Below are 19,488 nucleotides of genomic sequence, written 5' to 3'. Positions count from 1 at the left end.
TGAGGGAAACTGATATGCTGATTGTGAAGGTGGATTTTAGGGTGTTTATCTCATATATGATTAATTGTACTGCATAAACAAACAGAGTCAAAGAAACTGGAGCTGAAATGTTTTGGAGTTTCCAGGACTTCACTGCCGATACATTGCAAAAAATACTGTCCTAAAATGCTCTTCCTTCTCAGGCCCCAGATCCCGAATTAAGGAGTAAATTGAGTTTTGTTCTTGTTTATTTGATTGAGTTAATTACTTGGGCTGATATACATCCAAAACAGTAGGTGGCAGCATGGACCTATAGCATTTGTTTTCGGACCACCGTAATATCAAAGAAGACAGTGGGTGGCTGCAATACACCAATTGGTGTAGTCGGCCATAAAACTTTAAAGAAGAACGGAAGTGAACAGTGACCAGAAACAAGCGTTTATATTGATGTTATTTAGACGTTTATTAACACCCTGGAATTAAAACGGTGACACTTTTAACTGCACAGAATCGCATAATTACCCCAGGCAGTTTTTAATTCGCGTTGATCACGGGGCTTTGTATAGATGCTAACTGGCTGCTGGTTAGCTAAAAATGGCTAACGTTAACTGTATGGTTTTTCACACTCAAATAGCCTCCATCATGGAGGTGCTAGCGAATGCAGCCGTTGCAGAGATCTGTAAAGTCGTAGACGACGACTATGCAGTGTTTCGTTTGGAAATAACTCAAAGCAAGAAAGAAAGCAGGGGATTGCGGAGGAAGCTACAGCTACTGGAACTGAAGGTGGCACGGGAGCGCGCAGAGAGAATAATGCGAGAGCGCGTCCTCGCCAGTCGTCCCAGTAGTGTCAAGATCCTCGACCGATACAAAGGAATGACAAGAGGTACATTTAGCAGAAGGCGGAGCCAGCAGTGGCTGTCGCCATTCATATATAGCCTAGCTCAACCGGCCTTTTACATTGTTTGTCATCTTACGTCCGACTTTAATGTATTCCGTTAGCAATAAACTTGGCCCCTATTGACCGGCTGGTACATAAAACATCCTCCATTCAGGCTGCAAAGGCTTCAGTTTCTTCCTTAACTTGATTTAATGGCTCGTCAGTGGGGAAAACACGGACAAAATGTGCGTGCTGGTCATATAAAAAAATCCACCACCATTTTCGGACACCAAGTGAGTCTGTCTACTCCTGGCAACATCAGGAAGTAGCATTAGCCACCCTAGAATGGTAGTTATATATATACACTGCTCCAAAAAATAAAGGGAACACTAAAATAACACATCCTAGATCTGAATGAATTAAATATTCTTATTAAATACTTTTTCTTTACATAGTTGAATGTGCTGACAACAAAATCACACACATTATCAATGGAAATCAAATTTATCAACCCATGGAGGTCTGGATTTGGAGTCACACTCAAAATTAAAGTGGAAAACCACACTACAGGCTGATCCAACTTTGATGTAATGTCCTTAAAACAAGTCAAAATGAGGATCAGTAGTGTGTGTGGCCTCCACGTGCCTGTATGACCTCCCTACAACGCCTGGGCATGCTCCTGATGAGGTTGCGGATGGTCTCCTGAGGGATCTTCTCCCAGACCTGGACTAAAGCATCCACCGAACTCCTGGACAGTCTGTGGTGCAACGTGGCGTTGGTGGATGGAGCGAGACATGATGTCCCAGATGTGCTCAATTGGATTCAGGTCTGGGGAACGGGCGGGCCAGTCCATACCATCAATGCCTTCCTCTTGCAGGAACTGCTGACACACTCCAGCCACATGAGCTCTAGCGTTGTCTTGCATTAGGAGGAACCCAGGGCCAACCGCACCAGCATATGGTCTCACAAGGGGTCTGAGGATCTCATCTCGGTACCTAATGGCAGTCAGGCTACCTCTGGCGAGCACATGGAGGGCTGTGCGGCCTCCCCAAAGAAATGCCACCCCACACCATGACTGACCCACCCACCGCCAAACCGGTCATGCTGGAGGATGTTGCAGGCAGCAGAACGTTCTCCACGGCGTCTCCAGACTCTCACGTCTGTCACATGTGCTCAGTGTGAACCTGCTTTCATCTGTGAAGAGCACAGGGCACCAGTGGCGAATTTGCCAATCTTGGTGTTCTCTGGCAAATGAAAAACGTCCTGCACGGTGTTTGGCTGTAAGCACAACCCCCACCTGTGGACGTCAGGCCCTCATACCACCCTCATGGAGTCTGTTTCTGACCGTTTGAGCAGACACATGCACATTTCTGGCCTGCTGGAGGTCATTTTGCAGGGCTCTGGCAGTGCTCCTCCTGCTCCTCCTTGCACAAAGGCGGAGGTAGCGGTCCTTCTGCTGGGTTGTTGCCCTCCTACGGCCTCCTCCTCGTCTCCTGATGTACTGGCCTGTCTCCTGGTAGCGCCTCCATGCTCTGGACACTACGCTGACAGACACAGCAAACCTTCTTGCCACAGCTCGCATTGATGTCCCATCCTGGATGAGCTGCACTACCTGAGCCGCTGGTGTGGGTTGTAGACTCCGTCTCATGCTACCACTAGAGTGAAAGCACCGCCAGCATTCAAAAGTGACCAAAACATCAGCCAGGAAGCATAGGAACTGAGAAGTGGTCTGTGGTTATCACCTGCAGAACCACTCCTTTATTGGGGGTGTCTTGCTAATTGCCTATAATTTCCACCTGTTGTCTATTCCATTTGCACAACAGCATGTGAAATTTATTGTCAATCAGTGTTGCTTCCTAAGTGGACAGTTTGATTTCACAGAAGTGTGATTGACTTGGAGTTACATTGTGTTGTTTAAGTGTTACCTTTATTTTTTTGAGCAGTATATATATATATATATATATATATATATATATATATATTTATTATTATTCAGACAGTTCTGCCTCCCTAGGCAGGACAAATCTTCCCCTCCCCCAATAGGTTTGGCCTTGTTAGTAGGTTATATAATCAGTTCAATGTCAATAACAGCGTAATATTTTCAATCTGATTACATTGATAAAATCACCAATGCTCTGTACGTTCTGCCACCCTAGGTGAGACAAAAATAATTACATCTTAGACATCCGTATGCATGGCACATTCAAAAATTACTTTTCCACCCAGACAGAGGTTCTATTGATGCAGAAAACTGTAAGCTTCAACTGCTGGCTACTCATCTATGGTATAACCCAACAACAGAAGTGCTTCCCTAAAAGCTGCCTAAGTTCTATTCTCTTTTCAGAAAGAGAAAAGCTCAATTAATAAGGACAGAATAGCAAAGTCACATTTTTAAATCTTCTCGAATATTATAGGCTGCAGTTTAGCTTCAGATTGTCATAGAGTGGAATCAATATACAGTGCCTTGCGAAAGTATTCGGCCCCCTTGAACTTTGCGACCTTTTGCCACATTTCAGGCTTCAAACATAAAGATATAAAACTGTATTTTTTGGTGAAGAATCAACAACAAGTGGGACACAATCATGAAGTGGAACGACATTTATTGGATATTTCAAATTTTAAAAAAAAATCAAAAACTGAAAAATTGGGCGTGCAAAATTATTCAGCCCCTTTACTTTCAGTGCAGCAAACTCTCTCCAGAAGTTCAGTGAGGATCTCTGAATGATCCAATGTTGACCTAAATGACTAATGATGATAAATACAATCCACCTGTGTGTAATCAAGTCTCCGTATAAATGCACCTGCACTGTGATAGTCTCAGAGGTCCGTTAAAAGCGCAGAGAGCATCATGAAGAACACGGAACACACCAGGCAGGTCCGAGATACTGTTGTGAAGAAGTTTAAAGCCGGATTTGGATACAAAAAGATTTCCCAAGCTTTAAACATCACAAGGAGCACTGTGCAAGCGATAATATTGAAATGGAAGGAGTATCAGACCACTGCAAATCTACCCAGACCTGGCCGTCCCTCTAAACTTTCAGCTCATACAAGGAGAAGACTGATCAGAGATGCAGCCAAGAGGCCCATGATCACTCTGGATGAACTGCAGAGATCTACAGCTGAGGTGGGAGACTCTGTCCATAGGACAACAATCAGTCGTATAATGCACAAATCTGGCCTTTATGGAAGAGTGGCAAGAAGAAAGCCATTTCTTAAAGATATCCATAAAAAGTGTCGTTTAAAGTTTGCCACAAGCCACCTGGGAGACACACCAAACATGTGGAAGAAGGTGCTCTGGTCAGATGAAACCTAAATTGAACTTTTTGGCAACAATGCAAAACGTTATGTTTGGCGTAAAAGCAACACAGCTCATCACCCTAAACACAGCATCCCCACTGTCAAACATGGTGGTGGCAGCATCATGGTTTGGGCTTGCTTTTCTTCAGCAGGGACAGGGAAGATGGTAAAAATTGATGGGAAGATGGATGGAGCCAAATACAGGACCATTCTGGAAGAAAACCTGATGGAGTCTGCAAAAGACCTGAGACTGGGACAGAGATTTGTCTTCCAACAAGACAATGATCCAAAACATAAAGCAAAATCTACAATGGAATGGTTCAAAAATAAACATATCCAGGTGTTAGAATGGCCAAGTCAAAGTCCAGACCTGAATCCAATCAATCCACTTCATGATTGTGTTCCACTTGTTGTTGATTCTTCACAAAAAAATACAGTTTTATATCTTTATGTTTGAAGCCTGAAATGTGGCAAAAGGTCGCAAAGTTCAAGGGGGCCGAATACTTTCGCAAGGCACTGTATCCACATATGCGTCGGTCAACTCTTTCACTGGCATTTTTGAGCTTGTTTCTACCATAAGGCATCAAAGTTGAGCATTGTTATTGTATTTTTTTCAAAATATAAAAGCAAACAATAGAAAGCCTTTGTTAACGAAAAGGGCAAAGGGGATATGTGATAGCCTCACTCAATTCGAGCCCTGGTTTTAGTCAAACACACCAAGCCCTTCCCAGACAGAGGTATTTAATCAGTGCATGCGACAGTATTGGGAGTATGGCTATACCGACATCTATGGATAGGATAATTGTGTCTGTCAAACAGGTAGGCTCACCACTTATTTTTTGGGAGATGAAGAAATGGGCTCCAATTATATGTCATTCTATGTTTATGCCCATAACATTTTTTGGAGGTCCCTCGCCAGGCAGAAGAGAATTTGACTTTAAACCCTGCATCGGAGAGTTGCAATGTTGCAATCTACTACCTATAAACACTGCATCGGAGAGTTGCAATGTTCTACCTATAGTAGGAAACTGAGTTTCTTATTAATTGTATTTTATTTTATTGTATGTTATTTTACCAGGTAAATTGGCTGAGAACACATTCTCATTTGCAGCAACGACCTGGGGAATAGTTACAGGGGAGAGGAGGGGGATGAATGAGCCAATTGTAAACTGGGGATGGTTTGATGGCCAGATTGGGAATTTAGCCAGGTCACCACCCTTACGATAAGTGCCATGGGATCTAATGACCGCAGAGAGTCAGGACACCTGTTTAACATCCCAGCTGAAAGGGCAGTGTCCCCAATCACTGCCATCGGGCACTGGGATATTTTTTTAGACCAGAGAAAAGAGTGCCTCCTACAGGCCCTCCAACACCACTTCCAGCAGCATCTGGTCTTCCATCCAGGGACTGACCAGGACCAACCCTGCTTAGCTTCAGAAGCAAGCCAGCAGTGGTATGCAGGGTGGTATGCTGCTGGCAAATAGTAATCCACAAACACAAATGAAATATGTGTTTGTTTTTTGCATGTATTTTTTGGTGTGACTTAAGCTTATCTAATCGAGCAAATCTTCTGTTACAATGGCACCACATCATAATTGTTACAATTACAATAAAAAAAAGTGTAACATATTTAACATATATTTTAATATTCCTGTAGAACTGTAAAACAGTAAGAGCATTTGAGCTTTGGAAACAAGTGCTTTCATAAATGCATGACAGGCCTTGTTTCGCTGGAGCAGTGTAAAATAAGCTTTGTCAATGACCAAATCGAATTTTATTGTTCAACCTCAGTTTCAGCATTTATTTATTTTGTCTCCGCTTAGAGTGGCCTCTTTCCTCTGCTGTGGTGCTTCATTGCAGTCTGCTATGTTTTCTCTCGGTAGCTGTCCATGGGCCTCAAATCATCTGAGTTTGCCTGGACACCAGCCTCCAGCTCCTTCCACCTCTAGAAACTATCTAGGTGGTCATGCGAGTTATCATGCGAGCTGAGGAGGTGTCACTGATTCTTCCAGTCCCTGATTCCATCCCTGACCAGCTCGAATTTGCACTCGTGTGAATAAAGTTTGCAGCAAAAACAGAAGGCTGCATTCATTCTGCTTGGAATAGACAAGCCATGGTCTCTCCACTCTCTCCCTGTTCGCCATCCTCCTATTGTAGTGGGCCACCGAAAACTTTCGTTGCCCTTCATTTCTTGGGAAATTCCCCTCCTCCTGATGTGGCCCAGCCTGCACTAACATATCCCGTAAAGATCCAGTCATATATTTTGGCCACTCACTGGGATCTTTTCTATTTATTTTGTCTGGCAGTCGGATTTATCAGCAGCACCACCACTCTCATCCGTGACGGGTAGCGACAAATCTGAATCCGGGTCCAAGATAGTAGGGTCTCCGCCGGCATTGTTTGGAGGTGTGGCTGGGACTTGTGTTCTTGTCCAGCCAGAGAGCTGTCATCATTGGTGGAAGTGCATGGCTCAGACTCCTCCGGTTTGCAGTCTTCGCTGCAAGAATCAGCAAACGGGCTCGTCGTTCTCGGCGAATGAATGGCCTGTCCTCATAGGCTTGTCATTCTTCACACCGGCTGATGGACAATGCTGCACGTTTATCAATTTAACCAGCTAATTTCTGTGGTTTAGAGATTGTGCCTCTCATCTGATTTTTTTATTTGTTTTTAAATATTCGCTTCCTGATAGTTTTTGTCTCTTAGACATGGTGCAAATTGTTTCAAATCTCTATAGATGAATAAAAATAATATAAAATACAGATGCCTTTGCAGCCTGAATAGAGGCTGCTTTATGTACGAGTCGGTCCACCCGGGACAGGAGTGTATTACAGGCTGGCATTGCTGAATGATTAGCGCTATGCATCATGTGGGTTGAACGCTATAACACAGAATAATACAATTAATAAAATACCCACAACGGTAGTTGACTGCCTTTACTGCTTATCACTTATTAACCATTTATTCACATTACTTGAATAACATGTTTTATTTTATGACTTTATTTCATTCCAAGTCATCATCTAACCTCTATAGAGCTGCTGTCTATGCTGTATGACAAAATCAATTTGAGTAGTTCTTCAAAGTAAATAAGTCATACTTTGACTGCTGAATACCAACTGTCAATCACTTAGATCATGTATTTTCAGGATAGCGAAGAAACTGCTTTCTAGCCCTCTCGATTGCGCGTTCTCGCTTCTCTCAAAAGGTTCTTTGTGGTCAATTCGTCACCTGAAGTGGCAGTACAGCATTTACTGCGATGCATTGTCTGCCGAAATCAGGGCTTTCATACCTCTTGCGCTTAGCGGAGCAGAGCTATTGTTCATACAGGACATACCGCCCCCACCTTCTATCAACCAAACATGTCAATGCAGAGCTATATGGAGCCCTCCGCAATGCAATATGGAGCTTGCTTTGGCCTTAGCATGCGTCCGAAGCCGCCGCAAATGTGTCAGAACTTCCAACATTTACAGATCAAGCATAAATTGTCTTTCAGTCTCCATGCCTGCTCTGCAGATGTTGGTCAATTAGTTGTTTAGAAATCGAAAAACAACTGACATTTGGGTTAATCACTCAGCACTACCGGCTGGGCTGACGGTGTCACCTACAGGTAATACACATCAGGAAGAATTATGCCCTCCAGGGGTCCAATTAAAATCCCAAGGTAGTGTAAAATGCACTCAAAAGCAACATGTGAAATGTTTTCTTTCTTTCTGGCATTCTATGAGAACTCCCTGTGTTCTGCAACCAAATTACACACTGCGCCCTCATGCGGCAATGTTTGCAAACACAGACAAGGGTCTATACCGTTGAGCAGACAGTAGCTAACCTACCAATCTCTTTTCCCCCAATCACTTTCTCAGGTGAAGGACATCTACCTGGAGGCCACAAGAGCTTTGTGAAGCCAGTGGGACACAATACATGGAGAGAAGACCAACCAATCACTGTTGATGAGGGGAGTGGAACCTCAACCCAGCACGTTATCGTAGAGGTTAGTGTAATAGTGCTGCATTAAAAATGTGTTACTTTGTAAATCAAATGTGGCCCATTTATTTCAGAAAGGCTCCCCTCAGCTATTCACTTGTTTACATGTACATCCTTATTTATCTGCCATAGGGGAGCTTGTGAGACTTCCCTACGACATTGTTATACGATTCAACTCATTTACCGGTAATAACCTCCACTCTTCTTGTGTCAGTCTGCAGATACAGAGGCTGTAGCTCCTGGGGTCAAACTGGAGAGGTCTAAAGGAGAGGAGTACCCACGGCACAGTGATGACATTGAGACTGGACTGGCTGGAGTGCCCCCTGTAGCCACGAAGGACCCCACAACCGCCTCAGCGTGGCCCAGAACCCAACACAGCATCACGGAGGTCAGTGGACTCCTGAACACCGTCCTCAAGACAGAGACAGATACCAACACTTTAACTGTAACACGAAGGCTGTTACACACAGGATCTGACCACAGATCAGACCCAGACAGGCTGGGGCCACTGGGCTGTCCTCCTGCTTCTAGCTCAGAGTGCTTACCGATATTTCGCCAGAGGACAGTTCATTCCTGTAGGGATGGTGACACGTTAGACACCGGAGGTGATGATCTGTCTTGTTCTTATGCTACAGAGATGGACCCTGGCAACATATCCTTGGGTTTAGAAACACAGACTGATCAGTCTAGAGAGGATTGGAACCAGTACAGTAGTAGTTTATACTCTGAAGGGTGCCTAGATAAGAAAGGGGAGTGTATAGTGGTAGATGAGGTGACTGTGAAAGTGGAGGGCGACGCTCCTCCCACATGGAATGCAGATAGACACCTAGGAGACGGACACTCACAGGGCAGAGATTTCTTAGATTATAGGAAAAGCTTAGAGACAAATCCAAATGTCGTTACTCACTCCCCTTTACACGCGCTCGGGGATAGCGACCCAGTGTCCACGTCGATGGGGCCTTCCAATTCACACAGCCGCGTCCTTTTCGATCAGGTATTGAACTCAAACGACAGGGTTAGAGCCCAGGCTCAGGGAGGGGGAGCCACATCAGGCAATAGTAAAGAGAAACAGTTCCTCTGCATGTTCTGTAACAAAGGCTTCAGTTGCCTCCAGAAGGTGGAGATCCACCAGAGGATCCACACAGGGGAGAAACCATTTAGTTGTACCCAGTGTCATATGCGCTTCACCCAGGCTGGCCACCTGAAGAGACACCAGATGGTCCACACAGGAGAAAAACCCTACAGCTGTACCCAGTGTCACATGCGTTTCGCCCAGGCTGGTGACCTGAAGAGGCACCAGAGGGGCCACACAGGGGAGAAACCCTACAGCTGCCCCCTGTGTGAGAAGAGCTTCTCAGAGAGGACCTACCTCAGGATACACCAGCAGAAAAAACATTCCACTCAATAGAAACATAGAAAATTACCATTCTACCTGATAGTTTCTGACTTGAGATCAAACCCTTCACTAAAGACAATGATGCATTTTTATTTTTGTCAGTAGAAAAGACCCACAGATGCATTTGGAATAACGAGATTCACAGATTTCAGTGTTGAATATTCCTGGATAGAATAATGCATCCAGACATTGTGTGATATATAAAGACATATATAAGCCTAAACAGTCTGTTACATGTTGTGTTTGTACTATGTAGGCCAGGGCTGGGCAATTGGCAGAAATTTGTGTAGAATTGCAGTAGACTTGCTTTAAAACGGCAACATTATTTCTACGCCCAATGGCAAAATGTGTAGAATTGCAGGAATTTGAAACAAAAGTTTCTCTCTGCTGTCAAGAGGGGGGCCTCTGTGAACCACTGCGGGCCCTCATCATGAGGTCAGATTTTTTCTGGACCCCACTCCCGTCAACGTTGCCCATCTCTGGTGTCTCCACCTATGAGTAGCTTGCCAAACATTTCTGAAAGTACATGCACTTTTCATGTGTTCCAACAAATCTCACAAGTATCAGACACAGCAAGCTCCCAGCTACTATCTAGTCAACGCTGCATTGACATTATCCCACCCCTGGTTAGTCACTATTGGCTTAAAAAAGCCAAACTTAACACAATATCTGCCCATTCATTTTCAGCAATATTGCCCATCTGTCTGTATGGTGCAGGCATTTGTCTCCCTCTGTGTAGCCAGTTGATGTGATAACTGTCTTTTGAGTTTCCCCAAAACCTTCTCAATTAAATGTGTTTGTATCTATTATTTGCATACTTTGCCATGAAATGAGCAGCAGCATTACAGAACCATCGCTAGACGGCACATTCCTCACTCGCTAGACGCACAATTAAAGGGGCATTTGTTCTTTTGTTTTCTTCCAGACCGACCAAAAAAAGTGTTCTGATGTGATTTAAGCATTTGATTTCATTGTTTCTCTATGAGCAATTGTAGTTTTAAGAGTGAAAAACCAGGAAAAATATAACATTACATAATTTGGGGGGTCTCAGATTTTATAGGGCCCCCTTAGTTGTTTGTTAACCATGAATTTACCAGTATATTGAGAGAGAACACAACTTTCTCTCCTACACTAAGGACCCAGGGAAGAGTTGCAGGGCAGAGAAGAACGTGCCAATTTGAAAGCTAGAAAAACAAATAGTATCTTGGAACATGTTTAATTTTTTAAAAGTAGCTCTTATGCTAGAAAAGGTTGGAAACCGCTGCTGTATGATGTTCTCAAATGCACGTTTCATAACTTCCATTCAAGTACTTATTTTTTTTCCCCCCAACAACACCTTTAATGAGAAAATGAATGCATTTTATCAAGTTCATGAAGATAAATTTTTTTTTAATGCCAGTTCTTTTCAGCCAATTTGTATCTTTAATATACAATTGAAGTCGGACATTTACATACACCTTAGCCAAATACATTTCAACTCAGTTTTTCACAATTCCTGACATTTAATCCAAGTAACAATTCCCTGTCTTAGGTCAGTTAGGATCACCACTTTATTTTAAGAATGTGAAATGTCAGAATAACAGTAGAGAGAATTAATTATTTATTTCAGCTTTAATTTCTTTCATCACATTCCCGGTGGGTCAGAAGTTTACATACACTCAATTAGTATTTGGTAGCATTGCCTTTAAATTGTTTAACTTCGGTCAAATGTTTCGGGTAGCCTTCCACAAGCTTCCCACTATAAGTTGGGTGAATTGTGGCCCATTCCTCCTGACAGACCTGGTGTAACTGAGTCAGGTTTGTAGGCCTCCTTGCTCGCACAAGCTTTTTCAGTTCTGCCCACAAATGTTCTATAGGATTGAGGTCAGGGCTTTGTGATGGCCACTCCAATACCTTGACTTTGTTGTTCTTAAGCCATTTTGCCACAACTTTGAAGGTACGCTTGGGGTCATTGTCCATTTGGAAGACCCATTTGCGACCAAGCTTTAATTTCCTGACTGATGTCTTGATGTTGCTTCAATATATCAACATCATATTCCATCCTCATGATGCCATCTATTTTGTTTAGTGCACCGGGCCCTCCTGCAGCAAAGCACCCCCATAACATGATGGTGTTCTTCGGCTTGCAAGCCTCCTCCTTTTTCTTCCAAACATAACGATGGTCATTATAGCCAAACAGTTCTATTTTTGTTTCATCAAGACCAGAGGACATTTCTCTAAAAAGTACAATCTTTGTCCCCATGTGCAGTTGCAAACCATAGTCTGGCTTTTTTTATGGCGGTTTTGGAGCAGTGGCTTCTTCCTTGCTGAGCGGCCTTTCAGGTTATGTGGATATAGATACTTTTGTACCTGTTGTTTTGGGATTGATTTGCACTTTTCGCACCAAAGTACATTCATCTCTAGGAGACAGAACGCGTCTCCTTCCTGAGCGGTATGACGGCTGCGTGGTCCCATGTTGTTTATACTTGTGTACTATTGTTTGTACCTATGAACGTGGTACCTTCAGGGGTTTGGAAACTGCTCCCAAGGATGAACCAGACTTGTGGAGGTCTACAATTATTTTTCTGAGGTCTTGGATGATTTCTTTAGATTTTCCCTTGATGTCAAGCAAAGAGGCACTGAGTTTGAAGGTAGGCCTTGAAATACATCCACAGGTACACCTCCAATTGACTCAAATTATGTCAATTAGTCTATCAGAGGCTTCTAAAGCCATGACATCATTTTCTGGAATTTTCCAAGCTGTTTAAAGGCACAGCAACTTAGTGTATGTAAACTTCTGACCCATTGGAATTGTGATACAGTGAAATTACAAGTGAAATAATCTGTCTGTAAACAATTGTTGGAAGAATTACTTGTGTCATGCACAAAGTAGATGTCCTAACTGACTTGCCAAAACTAGAGTTTGTTAACAAGACATTTATGGAGTGGTTGAACAACGAGTTTTAATGACACCAACTTAAGTGTATGTAAACATCCGATTTCAACTGTATGTGTGGTTTTCATATGGAGTATTTAAAACGTGTTTCTGTTTTAATAAACACAAAATGGGACCTTTCATTCTAAGACTTTCATTGAGATTCTCTTTAATATACATCACATATGATCTCAATCTATTCTGCATAAACCCGACAGCACTTTATAACCATCATACACTTACTAAGTATACTTACACACTAACAAACACCTACTCTACACATCCAAATAGTTTAGTCAGGTTTGTCTGACTTTTGACTTATCATAGCTAACATATTTTTACCCACAACATCATATTTATGTCCAACATGATGGGTTTAACAACAATGAAGTTATTCTGTAAATACAGTATAGGACTCAAACGTAGTGGGGATGGCTAAACACTCCATGTTGAAAGTGTGTTTATTTTCTGTGTACATACCTGAGGGAGTGTAATTTTATTTGACCTTTATTTAACTTGTTAAGTCAGTTAAGAACAAATTCTTATTTTCAATGGTGGCCTAGAAACAGTGGGTTAACTGCCTTGTTCAGGGGCAGAACGACAGATTAGTACCTTGTCAGCTCGGGGATTCAATCTTGCAACCTTCCGCTTACTAGTCCAACACTCTAACCACTAGGCTACCTGCCGTCCCAAGTGTATGTCTGTGTAATCTGTATCATCCTGTCTCTTCCAGGAGGAGGGTCCAGAGGTGCTGCTGGTGAAGGAGGAGGGGTGTGAGGAGAGTCTGGGGAACCCTGAGGGGACCATGGTCATGGAGGACAACCAGACTACACCTCCTCCTGAACCCACAGAGGAACCAGCTGAGCAGCACAGGACCACACACAGTCTCACTGAGGTGAGCCCACTGTAAACTACTGTCTGAATGGTATTAGGTCAGGGCCTGTATCCACAAAGCTTCTCAGATCAGTTTAGCCTTTTAGATCATAATAAATAACAGCACTCTTACTCAGACTATTTGTAGATATGGGTCCAGGTCTTGATAAATGTAGTCGTAAGTGTGGGACCATGCCTTTTGAATTACTAAACCATTAAAGAGGGTCAATAAATCAAATCAACTAGCAGTTTGCCTAGTACTAGTACTAACATATCTTACAGTCAGTAGACATGGAGGATGGGAATCTTGATCTGCTGCTGGTCAAAGAGGAGACAATTGAAGAAGAACCAGAGAGCATTGATCTGCTGAGTGGACTAAAGATGGGGGAGAAAGGTAAGGGAGAAATACATATAGCCTACATACAGTAATATATAATCAATGGGAATAGTGATGCGCCTGGCAATTGTTTTTCTCTTCATTCATAAAATGAAATAGCAATGTGCAAACATGACCAAGTTATTGACAACAACAAAAAAGCCATGTTTGTAAAGTCTGTTTTCTAACCTCTTCCTGTAGGTGGTTGGTTGGAGGCTAACAGAGGAGACTGGGCAGCCAGCTTGGATTCCCAGACCCCAACAGGTGCAACCAAGGGCCCAAGGGACATCACCACTGAGCAGGTCAGGACCAGAGGCGACATAGTGGAAGTCAGTGGATGGGACAGCGTCCTCAACTCTGGGCTGGGGAACAACACAGTTAACCACAACCAGAAACAGACAACCGAACACAAAACAACAACCGAATTTAGTGTCCATGACAACAGACTAGCTGAGACCAGGGCGAGGTGTAGATTTGGTCTGCGGGCACGAGGAGGTGTCTGTCTAAGAACAGACTCGGCTAGCGATGCTCCGTCCTGCTCCTATAGTTGTGATTCAGAGAGACTGATGGCGCCTCAGGTTAACCCCTAACAGGTGCTGCCTTCAGCCTGCCTTCTATAGGATCTATCAACTGGAACATGGACCCTGTGACAACACAGACTCTCCCTGGCCTTAATCCTCCTCACACTCTCCTAATGTTAAACCAGACCTCAGACAATGCCAGTGCCTCAACACTAAATGGCTACACAAGCCCATTGACAAATGACAGTAGTAGTAACGCTATCAGTAGATCTGGTGGCAAAGAGAAGCGATTCCAGTGTTCGTTCTGTGGGAAAGCCTTCAGTTTCCCCAAACAGGTGGAGATCCACCAAAGGATGCACACAGGGGAGAAGCCGTTCGGCTGCCACCTGTGCCAAGCCAGTTTCTCAGACTCGTCCAACCTGAAGAGGCACCAGAGGGTCCACACAGGGGAGAAACCATTCGGCTGCCACCTGTGCCGGGCTAGTTTCTCCCACTCCTCCAGCCTGAAGAGGCACCAGAGAGTCCACACAGGGTAGAAATCCTTCAGCTGCCCCAGTGTGAGAAGAGGTTCTCCCACCAGCTGAACATGCACCTGGAGATCAACAAGGGGAACAGGTTCTCAGCGAGGAGGTACCTCAGAATACGCATAGTGATATGTTGTACATTTATATTTACATTTTAGTAATTTAGCACACTAGTTAGTTTGAAGGTAAAGTGTTTTATACACAGATCTTTACAGGAAATCTACTGATCGTAACAGTTTGTTGAGGGCTGACAGTTGTCACCCACTTCCCTTGAAAAATAGTTCAGATTTCGACAGAAATATGACTGAGACGCAAAGAAAATTCAAGGAGAGGAGGTACAAAAATTATCAGATTAATATTGCCATTGAGAAAATCCAAAACAAAACGAGACATGACCTTTTTCAAGGTCAGTCTCGCAAAAAGACGCATTCTTAAGTTCTAACTACCCGCTATTCAAAGTGCTCTGAACAAATTAAGGGAATCGTTCAAACATTGGCACATTCTAAAATCCGATAATAATCTCGGTAATGTGTTTTCGAACCTCCCCTTGGTCGTATTCTCGCGGGGCAGAAATCTCAGAGACCAATTGGTACACTGATTTACCACCCCAAGATATTCCCGAACAATGTCTTTTTGCGCCCCTACTGGATGGAAATTACAAGTGTAATGGCTGTGCTCAATGCAATGCCACTTATAAATGTTGATCCTTCAAACACCCAAAAACAGGGAAATAGATCCCAATCAAAGTTGTTATTATGTGCTCCAATAAGGCAGTTATTTATCTGATAACTTGTCCTTGTGGTAAAAATTATGTGGGTAAAACAAAGCACAAATTAAAAGTACGTATCTCAGAGCATCGTAGCACCATTAGGTGCAAAAACTCGACTTACCCAGTTGCGGCCCACTTTTTGGAAGCAAACCACTCGATTTCGTCTCTGCGTTATATTGGCATCGAACATGTCACCCTCCCTAGGAGAGGGGGTGATCTTGATAATTTATTGTTAAAATGAGAGGGTGCCTAAGATCTTTAATTTAAAGACCCTTGCTCCCTTCGGTCTCAACGCAGACTTTGATCTGAAGCCATTCTTGTGATTATTGTAACTTTTGCCATTGTAATCGTTTGTAAGCTTGTGAAGTTTAAAATGAATCTATGATCGTATGCTATCCATTTGTTTTTTGTATGCTGATCTTTGTCTGCCATTTTAATATGTGAGAATTAACCAATGATATTAGGCCACACTTGGCCATGATTACAGACACCGGTGTGTCCTTTGACACTCTATAAACGAGTCACCCCGCAGTGTTTGTGATTACACCCTGATGAAGACAGCTTGGCTGTCGAAACGTTGGATATTAAATGTTTTGCATCTGAGCTCCTAGAGTGTGCGGCTCTCCTTTATTTTCAAGTTTTCTACTCCATTAGCCAGCACCTCGCCTATATAGGTGTGCGTTTCTTTTTCTTCTTGAAGGTAAAGTGTTAGCAAAGTTATTCAACAGTCTATGCCAAAAGTTTTGAGAATGACACAAATATTAATTTTTACAAAGTCTGCTGCCTCAGTTTGTATGATGGCAATTTGCATATGCTCCAGAATGTTATGAAGTGATCGGATGAATTGCAATTAATTGCAAAGTCCCTCTTTGCCATGCAAATGAACTGAATCACAAAAAACATTTCCACTGCATTTCAGCCCTGCCACAAAAGGACCAGCTAACATCATGTCAGTGATTCTCTCGTTAACACAGGTGTGAGTGTTGATGAGGACACGGCTGGAAATCACTCTGTCATGCTGATTGAGTTCCAATAACAGACTGGAAGCTTCAAAAGGAGGGTGGTGCTTGGAATCATTGTTCTTCCTCTGTCAACTTTTGGAGGATGGCCTGGTGTCAAGAAGGCCAGCAAAAAAGCCACTTCTCTCCAGGAAAAACATCAGGGACAGACAGATATTCTGCAAAAGGTACAGGGATTGGACTGCTGAGGACTGGGGTAAAGTCATTTTCTCTGATGAATCCCCTTTCCGATTGTTTGGGGCATCCGGAAAAAAGCTTGTCCGGGGGAAGACAAGGTGAGCTCTACCATCAGTCCTGTGTCATGCCAACAGTAAAGCATCCTGAGACCATTCATGTGCGGGGTTGCTTCTCAGCCAAGGGAGTGGGCTCACTCACAATTTTGCCTAAGAACACAGCCATGAATAAAGAATGTTACCAACACATCCTCCGAGAGCAACTTCTCCCAACCATCCACGAACCGTTTGGTGACGAACAATGCCTTTTCCAGCATGATGGAGCACCTTGCCCTAAGGCAAAAGTTATAACTAAGTGGCTCGGGGAACAAAACATCGATATTTTGGGTCCATGGCCAGGAAACTCCCCAGACCTTAATCCCATTGAGAACTTGTGGTCAATCCTCAAGAGGTGGGTGGACCAACAAAACCCCACAAATTCTGACAAACTCCAAGCATTGATTATGCAAAAATGGGCTGCCATCAGTCAGGATGTGGCCCAGAAGTTAATTGACAGCATGCTAGGGCAGATTGCAGAGGTCTTGAAAAAGAAGGGTCAACACTGCAAATATTGACTCTTTGCATCAACTTCATGTAATTGTCAATAAAAGCCGTTGACACTTATAAAATGCTTGTAATTATACTTCAGTATTCCATAGTAACATCTGACAAAAAATATCTAAAGACACTGAAGCAGCAAACTTTGTGACAATTAATATTTGTGTCATTCTCTCAACTTTTGGCCATGATTGTACTTATCAAATGTATCGTTTTGTGCAATAAAAAGTACTAAACTTCAAGTTGTGAGTGTATGGCGATATTGTTGAAATTAAATACAAAAGTAACTCTGTGCTGACTGACGTAATTATTTCTGGAGCTCTGAAGCGGCTGGTCACAAACCTTGGCCCCGTATCAAGGGCCTCATTTGTAATTGTTGGGTACATTTCATACTATCTGTGTGTCGCATGTCTGAAAAGAGAGCGCACGTACAAAAAATATTTATAAACATATGCATGTTTCCCATTATAAATCAGACCTGTCTTGAAACTGAGCGCACGTGAACAAGCATTAAAACTCTGCCTGAAAAACGCCCATCATTGACCTTTTATGGTGTATACTTTAAGTATTGGAATTAGGCCAAGGCCATTTATAAAGGAAATAGCAAACTTGATCAAATGTCTCTGGAGGTGTTGGCAAAATATTTTAAACATTTACAGTGACATTTGCTGTATTTAAAGTTTCTGAAAGAGAAAAACTTGCAAATTGTTGTGGACCTGTAAACAGATATTTTGAATTAAATATTATTTTGCATTTACTTCTTCCTAAACCTAAATATGCTGCACTGCCCGCAAATAATTCTAAAACCTAGTCTAATATCTACTTAGAAGCAAAATATCAGCTTTCTGTTAATCTTTTAAATTCCACTGTACATTATAAACCGCACTCTCTTTTGGATGCGTAAAATACTTATAATAGCCTCTCTTATAGGCCCAATTTCACACTAAGGAGAGGCCCTTCAAGTGTAAGCTGTGTTCCAAGAGCTTCTCCTTCCTGACTAGCCTGATCAGACACAGGAGTGTCCACAACGTGGAGAAATCGTAGCAGTGTAGCTTGAGATGTACACAATCTGGGGAACCATTCTTTAGCTGACATATTATAGTTATGTGAAGTGTCGTTGAAAGGAGTGATAACTGGAATGGCGTTAAGTGTTGAGGAGGGTCAATTGAAGTTGAAGATTCCCGGGGTCTGTGGCACCCACCGTTTGGTGCGATGCAGACCCGGTGGAGAGCGTGGTGAAACAGAAGACACTGGCAGCCCATTCTTGCATAATCAATGCTTGCAGATTCCCGGGGTCTGTGGCGCCCACCGTTTGGTGCGATGCAGACCCGGCGGAGAGCGTGGTGAAACAGAAGACACTGTCTGTACTACTGAGTTTTGATGTAGAGTCTTGACCAGATAAAGACAATGTATCAGTTATCCCGTGAGAGCTTTTGTACCGAACCCATTGCAGTGTTTTAGGTGTCAAGCTTAAGGTCATGTGGCAGCATTGTAAAGGAAAGAGATTCCTAGATTCGTTTTTTTGGTGTTCATGCCCATGTTTGTCAACTGTAACGCTGGAATGGAACTGAAATCACAGAGGATAGATGCGGTGGCAGCTGTAGAGAAGTACTTGGGTGTACAAGGTTTTACTGCAGAAGAGTTACAGGGTGTTTTCAACGATAGTGTCTTGTCTTCACAGGCTACAGGCCTGGTGTAGGATCAGATAGGGCTAAAGTGGTGGAATAATTCAGTTTTTAATGAGTGTAGGGTTTGTTTGTAGGGCAATTTTTTCACAAAATGTAATGAATTCATACTAAAGTAGGCAGATACATAGGCAAGAGTAAGGTCTGTCCAGTATGTGTCCTACCTGGAGGCGGCGAGAAGAGTTGAAGGAGCAATAGTAGTAGAGCCTACACCAATGAATGTTCCCCGGCAACCGAGGTATCCAGATATATTGCATGTTAAAAAGGTGGACTTTGTAGCATTTATTGCAACGGTCGTAAACTGCACAGCACAAATCCTGTCAAACAGTGCTTGACTTGGACAGAAATATGTGCCTAAACTCATTTTGGGTGCCGGTATTGTTTATATTTAGGTGCATGAGCTCCACAATACTTATGAACTAATATTATATAAGAGGTACAGGAGCTCTTGCAGTAGAGAAACTGAGCCGCCAGTGCTCAGCTACGGAAAGAATATGGATATACTGA

General features: G+C 43.1%; 1 protein-coding gene across 2 annotated transcripts; it reads left to right on the top strand.

Moving 5' to 3' along the window:
- Positions 1 to 337: 337 nt before the first annotated feature.
- On the top strand, positions 338 to 17,588 carry LOC115145696 (zinc finger protein 329-like). Of its 2 annotated transcripts, XM_065003981.1 has the most exons (6): positions 338 to 862; positions 8,014 to 8,141; positions 8,349 to 8,522; positions 13,178 to 13,339; positions 13,600 to 13,711; positions 13,895 to 17,588. In XM_065003981.1, exons 1-6 carry the CDS (start codon positions 574 to 576, stop codon positions 14,281 to 14,283), a joined length of 1,254 nt encoding a protein of 417 aa, XP_064860053.1. In that variant the 5' UTR covers positions 338 to 573; the 3' UTR covers positions 14,284 to 17,588. The 2 variants fall into 2 exon arrangements, with proteins under 2 accessions (XP_064860053.1, XP_029543081.2); XM_029687221.2 differs by lacking the exons at positions 13,178 to 13,339; positions 13,600 to 13,711; positions 13,895 to 17,588 and having other exon boundaries at positions 8,349 to 10,569.
- The last annotated feature ends 1,900 nt before the right edge of the window (positions 17,589 to 19,488 follow it).

The sequence above is a fragment of the Oncorhynchus nerka genome, linkage group LG18, assembly GCF_034236695.1.
Source record: "Oncorhynchus nerka isolate Pitt River linkage group LG18, Oner_Uvic_2.0, whole genome shotgun sequence".
Lineage (NCBI taxonomy): Eukaryota > Metazoa > Chordata > Actinopteri > Salmoniformes > Salmonidae > Oncorhynchus > Oncorhynchus nerka.
The sequence above is the reverse complement of the archived record's forward strand: the minus strand, read 5'-3'. Positions and strand labels throughout refer to the sequence as shown.